A 27,363-nucleotide genomic window follows, 5' to 3' on the forward strand; every position below is an offset into this window, starting at 1 on the left:
CCTCTTCACTCGGAATCTCCTCCCCTACGGCCGCCGCGGCCCGCTCCGACCCGGCTCGGCGGCCGCCTGCGGGAGGAGGCCGGCCGGCCGCAACCCGCCTCTCCGCGCCGAACCCGGCCTCAGGCCCCGGCGGCCGGCACGGGGGCGGTCCGGGGGCGGTGCCGCCGGCGGCGCTGTGCCGCGGAACGGTACCCAGCAGCCAGGAGGCAGCTCCTCCTTCGCCTCCTCCTCCCTCTGCGCCGGGGAGGGCTCGGCCGCGGCAGCCGGGCTGCGCTGCCCCGCCGTCCTGTGTCCGCCCGCGTATGCCATGGACTGGCAAGTGCTGACCAGGGAGCTCTCCCTCTACCTGGAGAGCCAGGTCCGCGTGGGGCTCTTCGGCTCCGGCGTGGGCTTGTCCATGGTGCTGGGCTTCGGCGTCGCCTACGCCTGCTACTACCTCAGCAGCATCGCCAAGGTGAGCGGGTGATCGGGAGAGGGGGCGGGCGGGCTCCGCAGGTGTCCCGCCAAGGGGAGACCGTCCTGGCGGGGACCGTCCCGCGAAGGTCACCTCCAGACGGTGCCGTTCTGCCGAGGGGAGCGGCGGCACCCGAAATGGTCGAGCGGGCAGCGCCCGCCCTGCCCTCGCACGCCCCGTCCTTCCCCCGGAGGTGCTGCTCCGAGCTCTTGTCTGGGCGAAACGCCGCTGGCCGGTCCGCACGGCCCCGTCTCGGCGGCCGGGCCGGGCTGCGCAGCCTCCTCCGCCCGCCGGGGCTGTTGGGCTCCCTTCCGATGAGGCGTCTCCTCGGCCCGCCGGGGCCCGGGCTGCGAGGGGAAGGGGCTCTGGCATGGTGGGGTCCCTGAAATGCAGTTGTACCAGGGGGAGAATTTGGCTGGGGCGGTGGTTTGGAAAGGGTGGCCAGGAGCCCTCCCTCCATCATAAGAAGGACATTGAGGTACTAAAGAGAGCGCGAAGGAGGTGACAAAGCTGGCGAGGGGTCTGGAGCACAAGACTGATGAGGAGCAGCTGAGGGAACTGGGGCTGTTCAGCCTGGAGAAAAGGAGGCTGAGGGGAGACCTTATCACTGTCTGCAACTACCTGAAAGGAGGTTGTAGCATGGAGGGGGCTGGGCTCTTCTCCTAAGTAACAAGTGATAGGACAAGAGGAAATGACCTCAAGTCGTACCAGGGGAGGTGTAGATTTGATACTAGGAAAAAATTATTCCTGGAAAGGGTTGTCTGGCATTGGAACAGGCTGCCCAGGGAAGTGGTGGAGTCACTGTCCCTGGAGGTGTTCTAAGGACATTTAGACGAGGTTTTTAGGGACATGGCTTAGTGCTAGAGTTAGATTATGGTTGGACTCGATGATCCTGAGGGTCTCTTCCAGCTGAAATGATTCTGTGATTCCATAAAAACCCAGCCTGTTCACTGGTTTTCTAACAGGGCAGGTAATAAAGTAGTCTGCTGCCCTTGTGTCTGCTTTCAGTACCAATGTTAATACCTTTAGAGCTGCTGTCACTGTGTTTTAGGGGGCTAAGACACTCTTATACATCTTCTCATCCGTAGTGGTTTCACAGATAAATTAGGCATTTGCCAATTACTTGAATACAGTGAGCCTGATCTGATCTAGAGTAGCCCTGTGGTGAGAGCACCTCATTGAATGCTTAATCAACTGAAAATACACATATCTATTATTGTCCTAATTATGTCTGTTTTATTGTCCTAATAATGCCTGAAGTGCTGGAGACCCAGTGTAAAAGAGAAGTTTAAGAAATGTGGTTGCTAGACTCTGAGGTGTTTGGTATACAGGGATTTCCACATTAATTGGTGTATAAACGGAAGCTACAAGAAAAACCTCTATATGCGGAGTGTTATTAGAGATGAGTAACCAATGCAGTTGTGTACTGTAGTATGAGATGGGAGAAGGAGTGTCCTACCAGGTTAAAATAGGTACTGCAGGTGCACAGTCAAAGTACACAGATGAAGTGTGCTTTCTGTGTGGTGCAAGAAAAGGATTCAGTAAAATCTTTCTTGCTTACTGTGAGACAGTGTAGTTTTGCTTTGCCAGTGACAGATACAATGCTGGTAAAAGTAGAGCTACAACAGCATATTATTAGAAATAGGTAAGGAATCCATAATGTTCAGTAGGTTTCACTTTTCAGTTTGGCATTTTGTTGGGTTTTGTTTTACTTATCTGTTTACCATGAAAGGAAAAAGCATTGCAAATGATTATATGCAAGAAATCAGTTTACTGGGAGAGGATTTTTAAACTTTCATTTCTTTCTTTATTTGTTTGTTACTTTGTTTTATATGAGTGCACATACCTGACTGTAGTCTCTCTCCTTAGAAACCCCAGCTGGTGACCAGCAACGACCGTTTCTGCCGCTTTCTCGAGGAATATTGCCCTGTTGTGACAGAAACGTACTATCCCACAATTTGGTGCTGGGAAGGCCGGGTGCAGACACTCCTGCGTCCCTTTATCACCTCCAGACCCCAAGTACAGTACAGGAAGTAAGTGTCTTTCTTCTGGAAAGTGATTGATTCGGTAGCTGGCAGTTATCTTGCACTGTGTCACAACTACTGTCATTGCTCAAGCTTGTTTGTGCCCTTTGTGCCCTTTTTTTTTGCTTCATGCCTGCCTTTGCAACTCCATCCTGTGCTTGGAATCATCTCTGTCCTGGATTTAAAAGGTTAAGGTTCCCAAATGACCCTATTTCAGCTCAGAGAGTTTTTGAGCACTGAAATATTTTTGACAATATAGGAACTGATGTGGTTATGTGTTCACAGGATCACACAATGATTGAGGTCAGAAAGAACCTCTGAAGGTCACCTTGTCCAACCCTCCTGCTCAAGCAGGACCACCTAGACCCAGTTGCCTCCGACCATGTCCGGATGGCTTTTGAATATCCCTAGGGATGGAGACTCCACAACCTCTCTGAGGAACCTATGCCAGTACTCGGTTACCATCACAGCAGAAAAGTATTTCCTGATGTTCAGAGGGAACCTCCTGTGTTTCAGTTTGTGCCCATTCCTTCTTGTCCCGTCAGTGGGCACCACTGAAAACAGCCTGGCTCCATCCTCTTTGCACCTTCCCTTTAGGTATTTACATTGACAAGACCTCCTGAGCCTTCTCCAGGCTAAACAGTCCCAGCTTTCTCAGCGTTTCCTCATGGGAGAGGTGCTCCAGTCCCTTCATCATCTTTATGGCTCTTTGCTGGACACTCTCCAGTATGTCCATGTCTCTGGGGAGGCCAGAACTGGACCCAGTGCTCCAGGCCTCACCAGTGCTGAATAGAGCAGAAGGATCACCTCTCTCAACCTGCTGGCAACACTCCTCCTAGGAGACTGTGCTTCTTCTTTGCTGGAGGGATACATTGCTGGCTCATGTTCAATGTGGTGTCCGCCAGGACCCCACATCCTTTTTGGCCAAGCTGCTTTCCAGCCAGGCAGCCCTAGCCTGTACTTGTGCGTGGGTTTGTTCCTTCTCAGGTGCAGGACTTTGCACTTCCCCTCATTGAACTTTATCAATGGGCTGGTAACACCGTCGTCTGGTGTATCAAATATTCTGGTGATTGAGATTGAATGCCATCATGTTGCAAAGGTTGTGGAATCACTGTATCTTTCCATTGAACCAACATGTTCAACCTTAACCATAGCATGGCCACATTCAGCCTTGTTCCAAATCTATAAAACTTCTGGGATTTTCAGAGTAACTTTTACCTATGGGGTTTGTCTTGGGTTCTTTGATGCCTAGCTTCTAAGAGGGAAAAAACCTGAAATGTATTGTTTGTCCTCAGCTGACCCTTCTCACAGAAATGAGACTTGGTCTGGCAAACGAGGCATCTGGCACAAGACCTAAGGAGAAGTACTTTTATGCGCCGGAACCTGGATACAGCACAAGTTGTTTCAGCTCTGCTTGCATGGTAGAATAGATTTAGCATTTAATGGCTTCCCTTAGTTTTAGTAACTAGGAAACATTTCAGTGGTATGGCCATGTCCACTTTTTCTAGCCCTTCTTGTATACTCTCTGTTTCAAGGTTTGTGAGGGAAGAAACATAGTTCGATGGGGCAATGCTTATTTTGCACCATTTGAGATTGTCTTGGCAGCACACACCAGCATTGCATCTTCTTCCTATTACTGAAAAAGGGCAAAGCTGAACTAATGAGTCCAACAGGGCTGATGAGCTTTAAAATCTGAAGTAGGTGCTATCAAGACTTTCAAATGAAAAATCAAGTGCAAGGTAGGCTTTAATTTTGTTAGTTCATATACCAGCTCTCTCATACAATGTCTTCATTGCCAAATAAAAAGGAAGATGCTTTATGTTTCTGAAAAAAGACTGAAACCTGCTTTTCATTACAAAGTATCACAGTATCACAGTATGTTTGGGATTGGAAGGGACCTCAAAAGATCATCTAGTCCAATCCCCCTGCCAGAGCGGGAACACCTAGATGAGGTCACACAGGAACATGTCCAGGTGGGTTTTGAATGTCTCCAGGGAAGGAGACTCCACAACCTCCCTTGGCAGCCTGTTCCAGTGCTCCATCACCCTCACTGAGAAGAAGTTTCTTCTCAAATTTAAGTGGAACCTCTTGTGTTCCAGCTTGATCCCATTACCCCTTGTCCTATCATTGTTCGCCACTGAGAAGAGCCTGGCTCCATCTTCATGGCACTCACCTTTTATATACTTACAGACATTAATAAGGTCCCCCCCTTAGTCTCCTCTTCTCCAAACTAAAGAGACCCAGCTCCCTCAGCCTTTCCTCATAAGGGAGATGCTCCACTTCCTTAATCATCTTTTTTGCCCTACACTGGACCCTCTCCAGCAGTTCCCTGTCCTTCTTGAACTGAGGGGCCCAGAACTGGACACAATACTCCAGGTGTGGTCTCACCAGGGCAGAGTAGAGGGGAAGGAGGACCTCTCTCGATCTACTAACCACCCCCCTTCTAATACACCCCAGGATGCCACTGGCCTTCCTGGCCACAAGGGCAGAGTCCTGGCTCATGGTCATCCTTCTGTCCACCAGGACCCCCAGGTCCCTTTCCCTTACACTGCTTTCTAATAGGTCATTCCCCAGCCTATACTGGAACCTGGGTTGTTCCTGCCCAGATGCAGGACTCTACACTTTCCCTTGTTAAATTTCATCAGGTTATTCCCCACCCAACTCTCCAGCCTGTCCAGGTCTCGCTGGACGGCAGCACAGCCTTCTGGCATGTCAGCCACTCATCCCAGCTTAGTGTCATCAGCAAACTTGCTGATAGTACACTCAATTCCCTCGTCCAAATCGTTAATGAATATTTTGAATAATATTGGCCCCAGTACTGACCCCTGGGGCACTCCACTAGATACTGGCCTCCAACTAGACTCCGCACCATTGACTACCACTCTCTGGCTTCTCTCCTTAAGCCAGTTTGCAATCCACCTCACTACTCTATTGTCTAGACCACACCTCCTCAACTTAGCAACTAGGATGCTATGGGAGACTGTGTCAAACACTTTGCTGAAGTCAAGGTAGACCACATCCACCGCTCTGCCATCATCCATCCACCTTGTTACATTCTCATAAAAGGCTATGAGGTTGGTCAAGCATGACTTACCCTTGGTAAAGCCATGCTGACTGCCCCTAGTGACCCTCTTATCCTTGATATGCCTTGAGATGGCACCAAGGACAAGCCGTTCCATTACTTTCCCAGGGACAGAGGTGAGGCTGACATTGTTTAATTGATGCTTATCTTCTTGGCATGTTATCACATTTGCTGCATTCTTAAGATGTATAGTTTAAGACTGCATCATAGCAAAGCTTGCAGAGATACAGGGTGAAAAATATTGTAGTGTGTGTCTGTGTTCTGCATGTTTAAAATGACGAAGTGCCTTCCATTATATATGCTACTTCTTCAGATGATGAGAAAAAAATGTGATAGATGTTCAACACATTGCCCTGTGTGCTATCAAAAGGTTCTCAGATGATCCAAAGGAAATCTGCATTACACAAGCCAATATAAATTAGATGGCAATGGCAAAAATCACTTTAGTTACGAACTTCCTGTACACCAGCAGCAATTCATGAAAGGCCAGCTCTTCATTTACTGTAAACAGGAATTACTCCGCAAACTGACTGTGCTAACTCACGTCAGCTGGAGGTATGGCTCTTTCTGAATGGTAAGCATGCAAACATACCTAGTTAGGTGGCACTTTGAGTATTAGAACATGATTAAAATGCAGAAATCATACCTGGTAATTTGTACACTCTAAACACTCTTAATAGCATGTATGTATTTTTCAATCTAATCAATGTTATCTTGAAATGTGCCTTTCAGTGAGCTCATTAAAACAGCAGATGGAGGACAGATTTCGTTGGATTGGTTTGATAATAATGACAGTTTATATTATCCGGATGCCAGCACGAGACCCACTGTCCTGTTACTGCCTGGCCTGACAGGAACAAGCAAGGAATCCTACATTCTTCATATGATCCATCAAAGTGAAACGCTGGGATATAGGTGCTGTTGTATTTCATTGCTAGTATTTCTCTGCGTCATATAAGATAAAATACAAATATCTATATGTATAGGATACCTTCCTAAGGCAAATGAGATCTAAAAACATTAGTTCATGTAAGAAAGTATTATTATTAGTAATAATAATAATAATAACAACAACAATAATAATAATAGGATTATGTAACAGGCAGTACATTTGGAAGGGCTGTTCTAGCATCTACAGATGTGTTCCAGAGATTGCAGTACAAGCAGGCGAAGTCTGCATAGGCCTTTGCTGCTGCTTCTTAAATTATAATATCAGTATTTGTGTTACCTTTACACTTTCTGGAGAAGGGGTTTGTATTCAGTTCCAGAACGACTTGTGTGGATGGGTTGCTGGCAGCTGGCCTCGGAGGAGGTCAGCTTCTGAATGCCAAAATTGCTTGATTCAGCAGCCTCAAATTGGTGAGTACAGAAAAGAGAGCTAACCTATTCTTACTGGTGGTTAAGGAAGAGGTTTGTCACCTCTTAATTGTCACTGCCTAATTTAGTTTTGTTATTAAGGCTTCTGGTCAGAGTTGGGTAAAATAAGTGGATTAGTCAATTAGTAGATTCCTTTATGTAATCATATTGCTGCTGCTGTGCTGTAAAATAAGTTGTCATTTTCCCAGGATCTGTATTTGGAATATTACATTTTGTCTTTGCAGATTGGCTTCTGGTACTAACTTTAATAAGTTCTTCAAATATGTATATATTAGCTTTTATCTACATGTCTGGCTTTCTCTTCTCTGTTTGGAGATTTGGATAACAGCTTTACTAAATTATGAAAGTAAAGTAGCACTTTAACTGTTCAAAGTACTTTTAAAATCACTTTAAAACTTACCTGTAAAAAATATCAGAGGAGGAAAGCCCTCAAATCAACAACTTGTTAATATTAAGTTTTTATGTATTCCCAAAAGAAATATCTGCATTTGATCATCTAACAAAAGAAGCTATAGCATTAAAAAGGAGGCCTTTAGCTCAGATTTCAAAAGAATGCTGTAATTTTGGTTTTCAAACAGCAACATCTGAGAAATACCAGAATAATTTGTCATGCCTTTAACCCATTGAAAATATGTATATATTATTTAATAATGTTATTACAGCAAGATAGGTGAAGAGTAATAGAAAAGTAAGATTTATTAAGAAAGCATAGATCCTTAAATCAAGGTAATAGTGCTGGAAAATTTGGAAACTCCCACCATCATAGAGAGAAAAAAAACTTCTGCTATACCAGACAAAAAAAATTCCCATCCCCAAGAACTTGCAACAAGAATCTGCTGACCTTATTTGTAGAACTGGCTTATTTTTATTTATGCATTTTCAATTTTGATTGTTTTAGTTATTTTGTTAGTGAAATGAACATTTGTATAATTGAATTTACTTTCTCAATTTTTAGATGCGTGGTTTTTAACAATCGGGGAATTTCTGGTGAGGATCTTTTGGTAAGGATGCCGTTTTTTTTCCAAAAAATACTATAGTATCTAAAATGCATGCATCCAGGAAATTCAATTCAATTGATGCATTGTTTTAATATACAAATCCAAATATAAACTGTCATAATTACTTTCCTGGTTGCCATAGGAGTTTAAACTAGCTTTTGATATGGTTAAAAAGTTGTGCCGTTAAAATCGATCTGTATTATGTGTTATTGAACTAATGAACCAGATTTTTATGGATAGCCATATTCTAAAAGTTGAACGTGTTCTTGTCTTTTTCTCAGCAATTATGGCACAAACTCAGCTACAAAAGATGTATTTTATGGTTGGGAAAGACATATCGTGTTTGCTGAGAAATATCTGGCAGTTCCACAAATGACAAAGTCTCGAAGCTAAACGTCTTCTGCAGCTAGGGCCAAGGCATGATGAACTATTGCTGAATAAGCTTTGTTTCTTCACATGTGTTTTGTTGACAATTCTGCAGCTGGAATGAATGTGCATAATACTCGGTATTGTTTTGCATTTTTTAATCCCCTGGTTTCAAACTTTTAAAAAGCTCAGAATGTTTTCCCATAATCAGATAAAGCATTTCAATGCAAATATTGCCATGTTAGGTTTTCTGCATAGTTTTGGAGATGGATCTACAAAGGAGTTTTGTGACACACAAAGTCCTTATTGATTAATTTCTGAATCCTTAAGAGAAAAGATCCCTTGTATGGATGCATTGTGTGTATTTTACTGTAATCAGATTTACATCTTTATAAGATCTTACTGTAAAGCAAACCAGCTGAAATTATCACATTTTCTGCAAAGGGGTTTCTATATTTCAATATAAAAACCCTAGTTAATGAGTTTGAAGCATAGTTGTGCACCACAGTAGGAAATAGTCAGGCAAGTAGTTATTTTTCTAGTCTCTTCAAAGATAGATTCAAATTTACTCCAAATAATAGCTATTTAAAAATTGGTTTTAAAATGCCATTGTCATGTGTTACTGGAAGTTGCTGTGAATTATTGTTATGGATTAATCAAATATGATGTTGACCACAGCCAATGTGAGCTAAGATGGTGTTTTAAAATATCTTCATACAATGAGTAGATAAATAGACATTGAAGTGTCAGGAATTAATTGAAATTAAAATGGAACATATCCCTCTAGCTTTATAAACTTTTAATCAAATACACTTTCACTTAGAATACATTAGACCCTAGTTACCAAAAATAATTTATTTTTCCAATTTCCAATTTAATTAAAGTAAAACACATTCACACTGTTTATAATTAATAATGTGTAAAACAGTAAAGAGTGATTCACGTGGATGAGAATTAAGAATGTCTTCAGTTTTAATTATACAGATTTAGGGGTTTTTTTTCCTTTTTTTTTGTCTTTGACAGCAACATTTCAATATTCTTGTTAAATGTATTCTAAGTAGTTAGTTTAATCTAATTAAACTTGTTAAAATCGTCCACAAATATCCAGGCTGTTTTACTGAAAGCGATTTAAAAAAAAAAAAAAGAAAGAAAAATACTTAAACATATTGTTGTTTCAGGCAACAAATAAGTTCAATTATCTCAGAATTAAATATTTTTATATTTAAAGTTTATGCTGAATTTTGACAGGCCAGCCACTGCCTATAGTTAAGTCAAGGTCACTAATACATTAGTAGCAATTCTACAGTTTGAAGCTCTCTTGTGCTGTAGGTGAAATCTAGAGAACAGCATTAGAAAAAAACCTTGGTTTATTGTACCAAAAAGGACTTATCTCCCTTATGCTGCTCCAGATAGTCCCCAGGTTGTGGCCTGTAGGTGTTGTCTGTGCAGATGAGGCTGTGAAGCTGGTGGATCCTGCCAGTAAGCAGGGAAGGGGTTACTCAGACCCCAGTGATGCCAGTAGAAGACATTCCAAGTCCAAATTAAAGACTTGAAGATACAATGATGGTGGATAGAGAAGGGATAATACAGCTGTTTTATTGCTTCAGTTTGTGTAACAGAGTATTTCAGTAAATTAGGTAAATGGCACTGGTGAATGTATTTATCTATTTTTTTGGCTATATTGTGTGTAGAATCTAAATATGGGCTGCTTTTCAAATGCTAGCTGACAGAACTTGAAATCTAATATTTTCTTTTGTATTTGAATGTGTGTGAAGATGCCAAAATTGTCATTATAACTTTATTTTCTGTAAATTGCAGCCTCTGTGATATGTTTCTGTTACCTCGAGGCATTTAAAAATATCGGTGCCTATCTAGTTCTGTTCTAGTTCTGTCTAGTTCAGCTTGTGGCTCAGTGTTCAGATCTCACCTAATGGCCTGGTGATTGCAGATACTGAAGATATTTGTCACATGTTTTATTTTGGAACAATAACACATGTAACTCTTTCTTCCACCTCCTCATGAAGTGCCCTGGCTTTACATTTGCCATTTAGCGCAGCTTCACAATAAATGCTAAATTTATCTTCTTATATAAATGAGCCACTGTTCAGTTTGCTTTGTCCTTGAAGTATAATACAAAAGCTTACGATGGCCTTTTTCCCTCTGACTCCTTACAGACACCAAGGACTTACTGTGCCAGTAACACAGAGGATTTAGAGACGGTTGTTCATTACGTGCACAACCTGCACCCCTTGGCTCCCCTCATGGCGGCCGGTGTTTCTATGGGAGGGTAAGGCATTTTGTAACACGTCTCAGCTTAACTACAATCCAAAATAAGACTGTTGTAGCCTGATAGTAAATTATTACTCTGCAATACTTAAATGTTACTTACTGAACTGCAGCTAACTTGGGTCTGTCTCAGACAATATTCAGAAGACTTTTAGAAACTTAACATCTTTGAGGCTTTTAGCGCTGTGTCAGGGAAGGTCGAAACTGGCCAACATTGAAAAACTGAGGAGAGTGGAGAGAGGAAGCGCTGACAGACAGATTGACAGCCGAACAGGTGGGCAATGCAATCTTTGGAAACAATGGAGGCTGTCTCTGGAGCAGAGTGATAAAAAATAGGAACTAGAGTTACCATACCATGTTTCTTAGCAACCTCTGGAAATTACAAGATTTATCTTCACTCTGTTTGAGTTCTGCAGTGTGTGGGTGGGTTAAGCTGGAAGAGATGTGTGTATCTCCTCCGTCTGGCTCAGAAGCAAGAAGTACTATTGTCGCTGAAACCACTATGGGCTGATACAGCATGTGGTATTAAGACTTGCTGTGTCCTGGCTTGTCTCCAGAAAGCACAGCTAGAACAATGATAGCACAGTTTCTTAGAATAAGCACTGCTAGAAGCTAGGAGAAAAGTACAGACAGCCTGTTTAAGGAAAATTGAGCGTCTTTAAGGAAAATTGTAGAAGAGGAGAACTTCCATTAGAAATACAGCAGACAGTGGCAACTTCCTGAGACTTCTCTTCCTTCTGATAAATTTTATGGAGGGTAGGTGGATATATTGACATTAATCTACTAACAACTTGTAGGAGCTTTGGGATAAATACAGATTTGCTCAAGCAATACAGTTATTGATAATCAAATAAATAAGTGACTTGGAAACCTTTTAAATCAGGCCAATCTTTTTCCATTTATGTTGCTGGGATTTTGCCAGTCTCTTTAGTAGGAAAACACATGAATCTTTGCAGTATGTCAGTGTCTGTCTTGCTGGGAAGCCCAAAATTTGGCACAGTATTCCAGATACAATCTCATAAGTGCCAAATACAGGGAATAATCTCTTCTCTAGACCTGCTTGTTTCGCTCTTGCTAACAAACCACAGCATGGGATTAGCTGTCTTCATTGCTGCGAGGGTGCATTGCTGAATCATGTTCAGTTTACCCACGTCTTTTTTCAGCAGAGCTTCTCTCTGTTCAGTCATTAATCTTGTCCTAGTTGTAGGACTTTGCATGTGTCTTTGTTGAACTTCATGAAGTCGTCGCCAGCCCAATTCTCCAGCCTGTTGAGGTTCCTCAGAATGGCAGCCCTGCCTTCCAGTTCAGCAGCCACTCCCCGCAATTTGACCTGCAGGCTTATCAAGGGTGCATTCCATTTCATCATCCAGTTAATGAAGACATTACCCAGTACTGGCCCCACTGTTGATCCCATGAGGGTCCATGCTAGTAAGTGGTCCAACCACTCCAGTTCCTGATCACAAGTCTCGGAGCCTAGTGGTCTAGTCTCTTTTCCACTCACATTGCAGGTCACCTATTTGAACCATGTCCCTCCGATCTGGCTACATGGAGACCATGGAAAACTGTCAAAAGCCTTGCTAAAGTCAAAATAAGCAACATCCACTCCTTTCCCCCTAATTGATGAAGACAGCTCATCATAGAAGGCAATCAGGTTGTATTCAACCTTGTTAAATCCATGCTGGCTGTTATCAGTCACCTTCTTTACCTTGACATGCTTGGAAATGACTTCCAGAGAATATTCCTAAAGTGCTGAGGTTGGGCTGACCAGCCTGTATTTCCTCCCTCTTGCCATTCTTGTAGATGGGTGCCTTTTTTCCAGGCATCAGGAGCATCCCACAGTTGCTGCAACCTTTCAAAAGTCACAGCGAGCAGTCTCACCATGACACTGGCTGCCTCCCCCTGGAGCTTTGGTGCACCTCACCTGCTCCAGTGACATGTATGTCTGGTTTGTACAACTGGACCCTAACTCAATCTTCCTCTGCTATGAGAAATAATAATTCACTCTGCCATGCTCTGCTAAATAGGCACAGGGACCTGGAAGGCCTGAGAACAGACCTCAGCAGTAAAGACAGGGAAGACAGGCAGTCTGGGCCTTTTAGAAATCTTCTGTCACCAGGTTCCCCTCTCTGTTGTATAGTGGTCCCAGGAGGAAATAACGGCTGGGCAGCCTAGCCTCAGTTACTTGGGAAGATCCTCCAGAACCCATTTCCAAGCATATGAAGGATAAGAAGTTGACTGGATACACCAAGGACAAAGCATGCCCAAGCGATTTGATTGTCTTCTATGATGAGATGATGGGCTTCACTGGTGAGGAGAAAGGAGTAGATGTTGTTTGTTCTGAGCCTTTGTTTGCACCAGCGTACAAGAAGGGCTGTAACAGAAGCCCTTTTTGTTGCAGAAGCCTTTTTCTTGTTGTCCTGCATATCCCTTGCAAGTTCCAATTCCAGCTGGATTTCAGTTGTACTAACTGCATCCTTGCATGCTTGGGCAATGACCTTTCTTCCAGGCAGCCCCCTTCCACTGTCTTTCTTGAACTCAGTCAGGAATTTTTGTTCTTCCATGTGGTCTTCTGCCACTCTTGCTCAACTCCCTGCTCATCAGAATGTGCCACACTTTTGCTTTATGTTTAGTTATCCTTAAGGTCAAACAGTTCCTGTAGACCCCTTTGCCCAGCAGGGCTGTCTCACATGGGATCCTGCCAAACAGATCCCTGACCAAATTAAAGCCAGCTCTCTCCAGTATTGTAATTCTGCTCCTTGCCTTCCCTACTCATGTGTCTAAAATCTTGGATTCTGAAATTTCTCCTCATGATCAGGGCATCTATGGCAGATACCCACCATGGTATCTCCTTTGTTAGCTTCCTCTCTGATTTTTACCTATTAGCTTTAAACTGCCTTATAACCTGCACCAGGAAAATGTTCTGTGTGTTTAAATGGCTTCTGTTTCTAAGGTACAAACTCTCTTCATTGCCTTCAAGGCCTTCATGAAGAGTCTGTTGAGTCTGTTTGCATCCATCATTGCATAGTCTCATGTGCCTGTGAGCCCTCCATGTCTCTGTGATCCAATAAGCTTGTTCTGTGACTATGCAGGGGCTTCTGATTCCTCCCATTTTTTGCCATGCTGTGTGTTCGTGCATGTGCTGGCACATGAGATGAGCTGCTTTCTCAGGTGTGAGAGCCTCTTCTGCTATGCTGCCCTCAGGTGCTTCATGAGGGCCTGCCAGGCCTTCACTTCTCTTCAGGCTTTGATCTCCATCCCTCAACAAACCTAGTTTAAACCTCTTCTTCACAATGTTAGGAAGCCTGTTGGCTCTTACCTCACCATGCTATCTCTCCCTCCCCAGCTCTGGCATTTTTTTGCATACAAAACATGAAATAACATGATGTATTGCAAAAACATGTTTCATTGGAAACGGTGAAAGCCAAAGAAGCATCTGCAATAGAGGCTTGTTTCAAGAATGACACACAGATTTAAAGTACATTGGTTCTTCATGGGTAGCTTCATATGTGCTGCACCATTACACTAGAACTAAGAGGGCCAGGGCGCAGCAGGTGAAGCACCAGGTGTTTGGGGCTCAAGGTGCAGTATAAGCTGATTGTTCTGCAACTGGTGTGAAAGACCAGTTCAGCCCCTAGTGTCGTTTCTCTCCTTGGCTTAACCTAGTTATGGTATCCTAAATAACAATTAAATATGTTACTTAACTCCTATATGTGCCATGGGTGACTTTCCTCATTGGGTTCAGCTGTGTGAGCTGATGGCAGCACTCCCAAGTGCTGTTTGCTGTTTTTTTCCAGCTGGTTCCTACCAACTGGCAAGTTCTTGGTAATACCAAGGACTGTTTTCCCTTGTTGTCCTGTGATCTGGTAGGTAGTGCATGGGGATAAACTTTGTGTGACGGCAGGCTGATTCATGATGTCTTTGCTAAAGGCTGCTGTCTCCTAGAATATTGTAGATGAAGCCAAGGTATGGAGTGTTGGTGGTCCAGGGAGCTATATTAAGTTGTAGAACTTGTTTTGAGCTAAAGGCTTGGTATTAAAATGCTGGTTGTAAACTTCAGGGCCTCAGGCAGTAAAGTAAGACTTACAGCTTTTCTGTTAGTATTTTTCTTTTACTCTTTTCCTGATATTTTAATTTTTCTGCATTTGAAGGGTTGGGTACTGGTGAACTCTCCCCCTTTTTTCAACTCAACTACATATCAGCAGTAGAGACTGGAAGTTGCAATTGGTCAGAAAGGCAGGACTTCAGACATTTATTTGGCTCATAATTTTGTTTTGCTAGTTTTATTCATTATCCAAGACTTAATTCTTTACATGCTTTGTGTTAAAGAACAGCTGTGCTCTGCTCATATGTGTGAGGTGAGGTGAAGGCATTACCTTCAACTCAAAATCCAGTTTCATCAATGAGGCAGGCATGCCAGGGGCACTGTGCAGTTGTCAGGCACATTGATCAGATTTCTCAGATCAGGAAGACCAAGAGCTTGTAAAACGGTAAAACTTACTAACAACTTGGTAATACCTGCTCTATGAGTAAGATGCATTTCTTTGACCTTTTCCTCCCTTTTAGTGACATAAATAAGACTAGTGTATCTCTAATTATTTCTAAATGCGCTCCTACACACCCTACACAGTGCACTCAGTTCCCCTCTGACAGTAGAGAGAGAAAGCAAACTTCATGAGTTGTATGATGACAATGTTGCCTACCTTTTAGAAGTATCAGACACAACTCTAGGGCTGATACTAGAAACTATTGAAAAACAGATTAAAAGGTGGCTGATTGTTATATTTGCTTTGAAAGAAAGCAAACAACTTGATAGTATATATGTTTCTGTTTTTCATTTCTGTTTGTAGCATGCTTCTTTTAAATTACCTGGGCAAAACTGGCAGAGACACTCCTTTAATGGCAGCTGCAATTTTCTCTGCGGGTTGGAATGTTTTTGAATCTATAGCATCCCTGGAGAAGCCACTAAACTGGCTTCTTTTCAACTATTACTTGACTACTTGTCTACAATCCTCTGTCAGCAGGTGAGTTGCCTTCTAAACTATTTAGCAAGGTGGAAGGATCCACAGCAGGTATAATATTGGCAAAATTAATGCTGTAACAACACTTCAAATAGCTGTTATGTCAATGTGACTAAACTTCTCTGCTGCTCAAGGGATTTGGTACAAGACCAAGGTACTTCTATATTTATGGGTAAAGTGAACAGAATTTTTAATTTTTATGCATGCACATATTGACTTAGAGTATATATGTATATATACTAATTCTTTTAAGTCAGCCTTGACTGCAAAAGCATGGAAGGTACTAGTTCATTCTTTGCTTTGCAAAATTAGGGTGTATTTTGTATTCCAAAATATTTAACTCTCTTAATTCTCTTATCTTTGGCATCCTTCTTGTGGCTTGTGCAGATTTTTACTATGTTGCTGGATGTGCCTGCATATGAATGAACAATTCTTCTGCTCTCGGATTCCAGACAGATTTTTTGATATGACAGAAAATTTAAACCAAGCATGTTCTTGTTAGGGAGTTATTTCTATCAATGTATCTATTAATATAAACAGATGACTTCTACATCTGTTTGTAGAACTAAATACAAGCCCTCCAGTTTTTCTCTCTTTCATTTTAGGCATCGACAGATGTTGGAGAAATCATGTGATATGGATCTTGTGATGAAGGTATGTGAAAATGTTACTTCTGCTTTAGCTGGATGCCGTTTTCCAAATGCTGACGTAGTTCCCTGTTTGAATTCTGTACTTCAGGCTAGATCTATTAGAGAATTTGATAAGCAGTTCACTTCAGTCATGTTTGGCTACCGTACAGTTGATGATTACTATGAAGATGCTAGCCCATGTCGCAGGCTGAAGTCAGTAGGAGTTCCAGTGTTATGTCTAAACTCTGTGGATGATGTTTTCTCACCAGCTCATGGTAAGTTTAGGCTTTGAAAAATATATGTATCCGTATATGCAATCATTAAGACAAACTACGTAGAACTGAGAATAAACTCAGACCTATGTGTATTTAAATGTTATTTATGTATAGGATCAAAACCTCCAGGGATGGATCAATCTTAGAGTTTACTTACAGTGTAAGACACATATAAAGCAGCTGATGATGGAGAGACTTGATTAGTACAGAATGCAGAAGCACACGGGGTGGCAATCATTAGCCATTAGTAGGCTCCTTACAGTCAAAAGAAAGAAATATGCACATTAAAGGTGTGAGTTATCTCATGATAAGGAAGATATCAGATGTATTGCCCTCTCAGAAGGGTTGGGTTGGTTTTTTTTTCTGTTCACCAAGTACAAAGAGAGCCTATAATGAGAAACTCTGAGTGTCTGGATTGTAGACATTCTGAGTTCAATAAAAGTGAATACAAGTTGTGGGGTTTTTATTGTTATTTTTCAATCTAGTCACTGTGAAGAATGTCTGGGAGTTGCTTATGTTTCAGATGACTTGAAATCCTCAGCTGTTGTTGCTCATGTTCTCAGTGCCACCTCCAGTGACTGAAAATTAAAAGTAAGAAAAATTGTAAGTTAGCATGTAGACCAAATTCTAGGGTAAAGGAAGAGATATTGACAAGGTGAGCTCCTAGAAGGGAGTGTGTTGAAATTAATAAGAATCTAACTATAACAGAGGATGAAGCAGATAAGGAAAACCAGAGTTTTCAGCCTTTCTTCCTATTTTCTGCCAAACGTGATCATTACTAGCATTTTGGTTTGTATCTGAAGATCAAAACCCTGTTGCTGACTGTCTTAAAAAACAGGCTTGTTCCTGCAATCTGTGTATTGGTTATAGTGTCTGAGAGGAAGAACAAAAGTGAATGTAGAGGAAAGCCACCATAATGAACAGCTGGTTGAGGAGACAGTCTTCAGCAGTGAACAGCTGAGACCTTTGAATGTGAAGTTTATATACTTGATTTATTTCAGGGAAGTTTTCTTCTGCCACCATGAGTCAAGTGAGATTCTTGTAGAATGAGTCATGAAACCAAAGTGAGTAGGCAAACAGATTAGAACAACAAATGAGAATGAAGGAATTTGAAGAGGCTGTCTGCGTACTGTTTATCTGTTTGCAGATATACAACAAATACAGAAAAATACACACACCTTATTATTTATAGTTTGAGGAGCTGTTAGAGACAAATATGCTTTGAAAAGGGCCACTCCGGTAGAGTGCACTAGAAAATTATAGTCCAATTTCTTCTCCTCTTGAACGAAAGTCATCCGTGATACACATGAACAATATAAAGAGGTGACAGCCACCTAACATGACGGGAAAAAATTGTGACTCTGGATTAGCCAAACTACCTATCCCTTACATTGGCCAAAACAGAGGCTTAAAAGAAGTAAGATCTGGTCAAACACAGAAGTATTCCTCCAGAATAGCGCATCCACCAATTTGAAGTCCAGGCAGGGACTTTCTGAGCCAGATTTAGTCCCCTTGCATTTACTAGCCTCTGCGGGATTTTTTTTTTTCCCTCAAAATTGGCCTGTTTCTGTTAAGAGCCTATCATGTCCTGGAAATGAGAATGGATGGGGCTGTGGCCCTGAAATCTGTGTCCAAATATAAAATCTTGCTGGTCCTAAAGGTAATTTTTTATGGGTCTCATGACCCTCAGGGATGACTTTCCCCATAGTACCACAAGGTGGGTGATCTGTGGTACCACAATTCTGTCATTAAGTGCCTGAAGGAGGGAACAATGGCTTCACCTCTATGTTTAGCTTTAGTTTGGTTTGTGGTTTCTGTTTTAAAGTGAAGGAGTAACTGTGGCATCAGTAAGCTAGCTAGTTAGAATAACAGCAGTGAACCAGACAGTGTGCCTCTGTCCCTGGAGGATTTGTTCATCTTTTTCAACCTATAACTACTGGGACTGGAACCTTTGATAACTAGATTTAAGCTAGTGTAGATGCTTCATCCCCTTGTCTCTTTATTTTATATTATAACCTCAAGCTCCCATGATCCAACCATTGTTGACCTTGACCCCATGAAATTCAATCTGAACACAAGAAAATGCTTTTTTTGACTGTGGGGGTGATCAAGCACTGGCATAAAGAGGTTGTGGGGTCTCCATCTATGGAGATGCTCAAAGCTGATTGGATACAGTGCTGGGCAACCTGCGCTAGGTCACCCTGCTTGAGTAGGTAGGTTGGACTAGATGATCTCAAGAGGTCTCTTACAGCCTCAACATTTCTGGGCTTGTGTAGTTTTGACTAGCCAAAAGGTTGAGTCCCCTAGACTACAGCTGTAGCAGTTCTCTCCTCCCTTGGAGCTGTTTTCTGAAAGACACAAAACTGTGAACGATGGATTGTAGGGATGGCCTCTTGTGCAAGATTAAATATCAAACCTCTTGTCAGGATGCTGTAGAAGCCTTGCCATGTAGAGAGGGGTGAGGTAAAGCACTCTGAGGAACCTGAAACAAGAAGTGTTAGAATCTGTTGTAATGACTCTCCATGCCCTCTTAAACTCTGACCCTAACCAGCCTTTCTCCATGAAAATATTTGGGTTCTTAGGCTTTCATTTACTTCTTGTTCACTGAGTTAATGCTTTTGGTTGTAAACCATTGTCCTTGTGGTGACAAGTTTACCTTAGAAAGGGCCACCAGGACAATGTTGACTTACAGCTAATGGTGTGACTCTGTTCCGTGTGTCTATCTTCAGCTCCTTTTTTGTTTGTGCTATGCACCCTTGATGTGAAAAGTTGCGCTGGCAGGAGACACCTGATTAGCAGCCTAGAAATTATGGCTGCTGCCATCAGTTACTGGAGTTCATGCATCTTGACACTTTTGTGGGCTGTTTTATGTTAACAAACAGAAAGGGTTGATGTTACTCTGGGAGGTGACTTTATTCTGGTAATGGGCTTGCTTGTTCCAACTTAAAAGTGTGTGGACACATGTAAGGCTGTGGCAACCAGAGACAGTTTCCACTCACAACTACAATGGATCCAAAGCCACAAAATTTCTTCTCATCCAGATCTCAGCCTTTTATTGACTTTGGGGGCTGGTTATTTCATGCCTCATCTCTCCCAGTAATACCTACCAGCTTTTAAGCTACCTTCCACCTCTGTTGTGGATAGCTATAGTTTCTGACAGCTAGGAAACAGGCTTAGAAAACTCATTAGGGGGGAAGCTGTGCCAGAAATCCTTTGTGTTTAAATATCTTTTATAAAGCCAGCCACATCTATCTTCCTATAACGGAGTTTGGTGGATACAAACCCAAGTCTGCTTTGTCACTACACAATACGGACCTAAAGAGAGACTTCCCTTAAAAAATGTAGATGTTGTCTCTGTTGCCTCTTTTCTTCTCATGAGGCTTCTTGGTACACTTTGCATTTCCCAGCAATTATTTTTTAATATATTGCGAAAATGTGCCCTTTGCTCTCAATCCAGTATCAGGAATAAACAATTCATTTGCAGTCCTTCCTGAAAGTTGCTGTTTAAAGTTCATAGAGCTTGGCAGCCAATGTATCTGTAGTTTAATTCTAGAATGCTGTTCTCATATTGCATAATACTAACTAATGAAAACAAATGCTTTCTTCACTGCATGACACTTCTCTCACCATAACTAATTTAACTAAGTTTCAGGAAATATGTAATACAACCAAATCAGCCTCTTTTATTTGTTGTGAAAAATAAATCAAGAAGATGGAATGATAGCATGCATTATCAGTGTCACGTGGCACATTTAACTTTTTGTCTGAAGCAGCATTTTTCTCCTCAGAAACTTTAAGCGGCGTATTAGGCATCTGACTTAAATTTCACTAGACTAATGCTTAGCTAATTGCTGCTGGTGAGCATTGTGCCCAAGCTGAAAGCTTCCCCTTGAAGCTATGTACTGTGCCAGCTCCCTTCTGATCCACTGGGTCAGATAAGTGCATGTCTGAAGCTCACTTACACTTTTTATGGAACTCTTTGAACCTTTTCCACTCCTCTGAATCCAGACTTGGAATAATTGCTCTTAGGTGTTATTTTGCATCCTATTATGTAAACAGAACAATTGAATGAAGTTGTCTGGAGAGACCAAATGGCCCAGGAATGGCCAGATGGATAACAATTTGAGTAAGAGTTTAAGGAACAGGAAGAATGAACAGAAGGTCTGACAGCAGTGACTTATTCAAGCTGATGCTGCTTCACATGTATGTTTTTCTATTATTCTTTTTTAAAAAATACTTTTTTGCAAAGAATGTACAACAAATTTATTTTGAATGAGATAATTCTGCATCTGTTATTTACCTTGTGGTTCTGTGATCACAGATAACAGGCCTGTGGCTGCTGGATCGAACAGCAGTACAGATTTTGCTCAGTAGAAACATAAGTACAAGGTTACATGTGGACAAAAATGAACAGTAGTATCTTTTGGCATGTCATCCTATATCCTAGAGTGCATCACATCCAGTGCTCCATTCATCTGCCCTTTACATTGCAAAATTTGCTCCTTTGCATTGTGGATTTATTTGGGGACAGCTAACAGTCCCTAAAAACAGCCTTGAGCAAAGCACCATACCACTGCCAAGCATCATTTGCATTTTGGCACTGTATTCAATTCTCTCCTGAAAAGCTGCAGAGCAAGAAACTCTGCTGGGGAGGAGTCATACAAACGGAGACCCAACTGTATTGAGACTGACTATGCCAAGGGCAGACTCTCCTGTTCACCACAGGGGAAGTAAGAGCAGGGACATAACAGCAGGTCAAACTTGGCACTTATTAAAATCCTGACTACAGGTGGAAGCAAATGACTACATAATCAGCACAGTCCTGCAGCTTGTAATAACAGCGATGATCTGTGGTAGAATTCTGTTGTAAACATGTGTTAGTTAGAATAGGTAGAACTTCAGGATGGGGAAGATGACATTCATAAAGACCTGTGTGTGGCTCACACCTTACCTGGACAGAAGATAACCCACATCCGAGTGCTGGTAGGCTTCTAGGAGCAAGCTGCTGTAGATTTTTGGAGTCAGGCAGCACATGGCACCCACTACAGTACTGCCAGTCAGTTTGGGAATGAATAATTAACCACCAGCAAACTGATTTGGGAGGGATCATTATGCTGCCAACCTCTGAGTGACAGGTCTGCTGAGGTCACGGTGAGCTTTGCCTGCAAGGGCTTCCCCGGCTGAGTGGGCACAGCAGACCAGACATTTACTGTCATCTCCCTTTCACAACCCCAGCGAAGTGCTTTCTCAGCAAGAAAGGATATTTCTCTCTACCCTTTGGCACTAATCTGGGAAAAACAACCATCATGGGTTTGCACAATCTTAGCTAGTCAAGAGGCATCTTCAGGCCAGTATGCAGCTGAACCTGAATCTGTGGTGATCGATGGAGCTCTCATGTTGTTTCTGGTTCTTGGAGATCAAGTCTGTCTCTCCTCATACACTCCTCCCCACACCTTTGCATCCATGAGTCCCCTCGGTGACCGGGGAATGGCAGAATGGCCATGGAAAGTGGGATTCATTGCCTGAAGCAGGAATGGGGGACGTGGGCTTGAGTCTGGACCCCACTTCTCTATCGGGATTCTGTTTAACATGGCCCATGTGCTACTAGATGGAAGAGGAGCAGCTGGCTTGGTACACGGCAAATTTGCCAGGGCAAATTCCCTAGCAGTCAGCAGAAGCTGACATGAATTGTAGCCACTGTCATTGTACACTGCAATGTGTTCATGCACAGAATCCAATGGAGCCAGAGTGGAGATTGCTGGGCAGATTAACTGAGGCAAAACTCCAGATGAGCACTTGCTGAGTTTGGAGTCTGAAAATTATGCGTGTGGTGGATTGCAAGAAATAACACATTGTTTTCTTCATCTCTTTATTTCAGCCCTTGCTATTTGCCAGTCAGGGCTGGCAGGCTGTGGGCTTTTATTCCATTGACTTTTCTTTTTAGTCTTGCCTTGGTATTGCTTTAAAAGGCCCGGATACTGCATATAGTATTTTCAATTTTCCAGCTGAACAAAGGAAAAGTCAAGGACTTTTTGTAGAGATGGTGAGAGGCACGGTTTCTTCCACTTAGTAAAGAATCAAAATCATTTTCTAAATGCTGGAATCTATAAACTACTTAGATGCATGCAACTTAAAGGAGGAAAAGAGTGAAATAAATGAATAGCACCAAGTAGCAAAGAATCCCCGTTACTCTCTGAAGCCCAGTCTGTGCTCCATTCAGGGCACAACTGAGTACTGTGTGTTACGGGCAGGAACCTTGTAAAACGACGTTCATAAAAGACACTAACCCCGCTATGGATATGGCTGGTTTAGCATCCGTGCTGAGGCCCTGGCATGGAGCAGAGCATGTTGTTCCAGCACCACTAGTAAGGACCTCTGGGGCACAGATGGCTCCCCTGACTCTGCAGGCCCAGTGCTTCTGCCCTGATCAATTTTAAGTTGCGTATCTCTTGACCACAGTCATTGCATTCAAGATCTGGAGTGATGAACTCTGGCTGAGGTCCTCCTTTGGCCAAGGAACAGGGACCATGCTGTTACTCTAGTTACTGAAAATGAAGGCAAATAGGCAACTAAAGCATACAGCAGTGAGTCTGCCAGCACCCAAATGAAAGTCAGGAACTCAGTGAAAAGAAGGTCGTGATATGCAGGGATAATGGCTATTCAAGCATGACCGTTGAGATAGCAAATGAATAAAAGGGTAAAGGAAAGGAGACTCCTAGAAACAGGGGTGGGTGGATGTTGTCTCTGAAGGAAGTTCAGTCAGAAGGAGATGTGGACAACTGAACTCCCCAAAAAGTGAACCTGATTTAGAATCATAGAATCATTTCAGTTGGAACAGACCCTCAGCATCATCGAGTACAACCATAATCTAACTCTAGCACTAAGCCATGTCCCTAAGAACCTCGTCTAAACGCCTTTTAAACACCTCCAGGGATGGTGACTCCACCACTTCCCTGGGCAGCCTGTTCCAATACCTGACAACCTTTTCCATGAAGAATTTTTTCCTAATATCCAATCTAAACCTCCCCAGTGCAACTTGAGGCCATTTCCTCTTGTCCTATCACTTGTTACTTGGGAGACGAGACCAACACCCTCTATGCTACAACCTCCTTTCAGGTACTTGTAGTCAGCGATAAGGCCTTCCCTCAGCCTCTTTTTCTCCAGGCTAAACAGCCCCAGCTCCCTCATTTAAAAAAATCTCTCTTCAAAAATACTTTAAAATAAATGAGGCAGCGATAGAAATCCTGCCAGTGACTCACTGCTTTGTGTTATAGTGTCAAGGCATCTTTAGTTTAGCAGTGTATGACCTAAAATTAGATTTACTCTTTTTGTGGAACCAGAACCTTTTTTAGACAATACAGTGAACTTCCCACTAGTCCCTTCTGTCTGGATGAAGCATGTCTTCTTTTGCTGTTGTGTTTTTTTGTCAGTCCTGAATAATCCAAAATTCTGTATGATTTTTTTTTCCTTCCATGAAATTTATTATTTTAAAACTGGAACTTTAAAAGGCACTCTTTGCTGGAATGCATTGAGATTTCTGCTTGTTCTGGAGTATATTTAGCATATATAAAAACCCCATAAGAATTTGCTTAAATAACTTTTATATCAAGCGTGCAAACACCACAGCTCCATGAAGCTCCACTGTTGTGTCAACCAATTCATGTAATCGTGTCATCCCATCCCATTGAAACACCATTTGTAAAGTCCTATGCTTTCTTTGTTGTCAGTCTGCACTGACCTTTATTTTCTTTCACAAGGGGAACTGCCCAGGTGATAGGACTGATTAAGCTACACGCCCATGCGTGTTCAAAATAAGATGCACTGAAGCCTCCCCTCGGATCAGCGTGTATCTCGGGTGCAGTTCAGGGGTGACTTGAAGCTCCCTGTAGGCTCCAGTGGCAGGGCCACCTCAGTGCAGTCCTCATCTGGCTGTGCCTCCTCTGCCATTCTTATGTTGGCATTATTAACACAGGGAACCAGATCAGGGAGTTGATCCAGCTGAAAACTAATGCAGGAAAAGAAAAATCCTTGTAGTATCTGGTCCAGTAATCTAAATTAAATCCTTTTCTAGCAGTCAGTATTCAGTAGAGAACCACTAACCTACTTGGTGACATGGGGCAGCTTTCTGTGTTCACGTGCAGTTGTTTCTGTTTACCACATATATTTAGATTATGAGCTCCTCAGGGCAAGATCCATCTCCCAGTGTGTTTGCATGGTGTGGTCTAAACATGGAGTTGTAAATAAAAAAAACCCAGTATCTTCTTTAATATTAGCTGATAGGATATCTTAAAAACTTATTGTGACATTGAAAGTTTTGTGTTTGGAGTCGCCTACAAAAAGAATAGGATTCATAATTAAGGTCCCAGTTCCTCTGTTTTTCCAAAGTCAAATATTGCAACACGGGTTAAAAACTACAGGTTTGATTGTCCTTTCATTTACACTGCTTATACCAAATAGCAAGTCTGCATTAATATCAGTGCTGTTCCATCAGTGAGACTGAAAGAAAGATGAAGCTCGGTGATCTCTGAAATTTTCATAGCAGCCAGAAAAATCACACAGAAGGTGAGTTAATGATTAAGAGAGAAATGGCTTTTAATGCAGCTATGGCTCTACATCCTACAGTACATTTAAGCATATGTTAAGATTTTGCATATTTATAAATACATTAAATGAGAAACATTAAAGAGAAGTTGTGCAATGGATGGCATTCCATCAAAGGATAAGGACTTAAACTTTTCCCCCCCCCTTTTAGCTATACCTGTAGAAACTGCCAAACAAAATGAAAATGTTGCTTTGGTTCTGACTTCATGTGGAGGCCACATTGGTTTTCTGGAAGGAGTATGGCCAAGGAAGTGCACTTACATGGACAGAGTCTTCAAGCAGTTTGTGCAAGCTGTGTTTGAGCATGGAAATAAAATCTTTAGCATGTAGCTTTGGACCAGTATTACAGCCCAGTGGCACATTCTGACAAGGGCAGTTAAGCTTCATGCACAAATTTTAACTCCTGTAAGCCAGCAAATGGATGAAGTCCATTACTACATGCAAAAATATTTTTTTGCATAAGATTTTGTAGCAAGAAACTAAGTATTATGTTGTCAATTTTATATTTCTTTTTAATATGCCTTACTAAGAATGACCTTAAATGAAGCATTCTGCATACATCAAATTGCACTTAACCAAAACCATCAAGTAAACATTGTAATTCCTCAGGATTTTAATTTAAACCAGTACATATTTAGGAGAGTTAATTTAGATGGCTTTTAATATTTGAATGCCAACACTCAAAATAGCATATATTATCCTGTTACACATTGTACCAGTTGGCCCATTCCTTAGGGCACTGATGGTGAAAATCTTAAAAATATGAAAACAGAAGAAGGCAGGAACATGAAGAAGCACTGGTTCTTCAAGTAAGTCAAAATTTCAGCATGTTGTTCCATAGCATTAGATTGATATCTGCTTTTGCTGTTTTACCCTGAGAATATTCAGATTTAGGGCTAGTTATAATTTTTTAAACTATGTTAATGTGATATTTGCCTTACATGATTGTTTTTAAAGAGCTAATTTATAGTGTTTACATATAACCAAAAGATTCCTTTAAAACAGTACTTTAATAATTTTCTGTAATTAAGAGACATCTTGCATCTCAAAATTTATGTAAAGCTGAGTGTTGTCATAGAATGTAATACATACTTCATGTAACTGGTAAACTGAGTGATTCTATCCGTTATGTTTATATTATCCTGCAAGAACATTTCACTTTTACAGAATAAACATTAGAACATCAGAAAATTATGATACAATCTGCTTTAAATTAAAAGAAAAATCCAAACCCTTTGTCTCTGCCATTGTTTCAGATAATTTCTAAAAAGATTGTAAGAAACTGTTTAAAGCAAGCTGGGAGCTGGGGAGGCGGGGCTTGGAGCTGTGTCTCTCTGGTTTGTTTATTTGATCATTTGTCAGCACTTCGGCAACAGGTTGTCAAATCATTGAAGCCTTTGCAAAGAGGTTTCTGCCTTAGTGGCTGACAAGTTTATGAGGCTGACCAGAGCATCACTGCTCTCCTCAGCCCTGAAACAGAGAGAGAGGCAACACGAGACCCTTGAGGAAAAAGGATGGTTGGACAGAAAGTATTTTGAAACTGGTGAGACAGCATAATTTAGGGCATACCGAAATTTTTTAAAGGCTTTTAACCAGCTTCTGTGGAGCTCCCACCTTGTACCGATCACTGATTTGGGCCCAGCCACACAAGATAAAGCAGAAAAGATGCCTTTGCATTTTTATTTTTATCTTTGGAACAGGGTCAGTACAAGAAGAAAACATGGATAAAAAAGCAAGTCAGGTCTTTTGTCTCAAGCAGTACGTGAACAGTCCTCTTGCAAGGCATGTTTCCTAGTAACAGCAAAGGAAGAACAAAAATACTTCTTGTCTTTAGAAAAAGAAATTGGAACACGCTATACGAAAACAAATTTAGTTGGGCGGAAGATTAAATTAAAAAATTACAAACTGCTTTCAAGTTTTGACTTTTCAGACAAGCATTGGCCCTTGCCCAAATAACAAAATCTTATTTTTTCTCTAATAAGCAAAACGAGAAAAGTGCATTTTGTGCATGTTACTACAATACATGAAATCAGCATACTAGTAGGGTGCCTTATTTATTCTTACATTCATTTCCAGCTTTTATGTCCATACAAAAACAATGAGCAATAAACAGTGTATTGAGTATTATATTTGTAAAATTGTTTGGGTATGGTACTGTTCAAAACTCAGCATCAAGTATTAATAAAAATAAAACCACTTATATTGAAAGCACACCTTGATGTTTAAATAAAAGCAACATGATTAATGGCAGAA

At 41.8% G+C, this 27,363-nt stretch overlaps 1 protein-coding gene across 1 annotated transcript; it reads left to right on the top strand.

Moving 5' to 3' along the window:
* The first annotated feature begins 146 nt into the window (after nt 1–146).
* ABHD3 (abhydrolase domain containing 3, phospholipase) lies at nt 147–27,341 on the top strand. Its single transcript, XM_080338705.1, has 9 exons — nt 147–454; nt 2,324–2,487; nt 6,293–6,475; nt 7,893–7,938; nt 10,476–10,588; nt 15,435–15,608; nt 16,211–16,259; nt 16,344–16,509; nt 25,262–27,341. The coding sequence occupies exons 1-9, from the start codon at nt 308–310 to the stop codon at nt 25,438–25,440; spliced, it is 1,221 nt and encodes a 406-aa protein (XP_080194831.1). The 5' UTR covers nt 147–307; the 3' UTR covers nt 25,441–27,341.
* The last annotated feature ends 22 nt before the right edge of the window (nt 27,342–27,363 follow it).

This window comes from Nesoenas mayeri (genome assembly GCF_963082525.1).
Source record: "Nesoenas mayeri genome assembly, chromosome: 2".
Taxonomy (NCBI): Eukaryota; Metazoa; Chordata; class Aves; order Columbiformes; family Columbidae; genus Nesoenas; species Nesoenas mayeri.

Bases quoted from the DNA above. Each gene is read 5' to 3' on its own strand.
- ABHD3 (XM_080338705.1), top strand. From the start codon at position 308: ATGGACTGGCAAGTGCTGACCAGGGAGCTCTCCCTCTACCTGGAGAGC. The intron at 455-2,323 runs GTGAGCGGGTGA...CTCTCTCCTTAG, and splicing joins ACCTCAGCAGCATCGCCAAG to AAACCCCAGCTGGTGACCAG. The intron at 10,589-15,434 runs GTAAGGCATTTT...TTCTGTTTGTAG, and splicing joins GCCGGTGTTTCTATGGGAGG to CATGCTTCTTTTAAATTACC.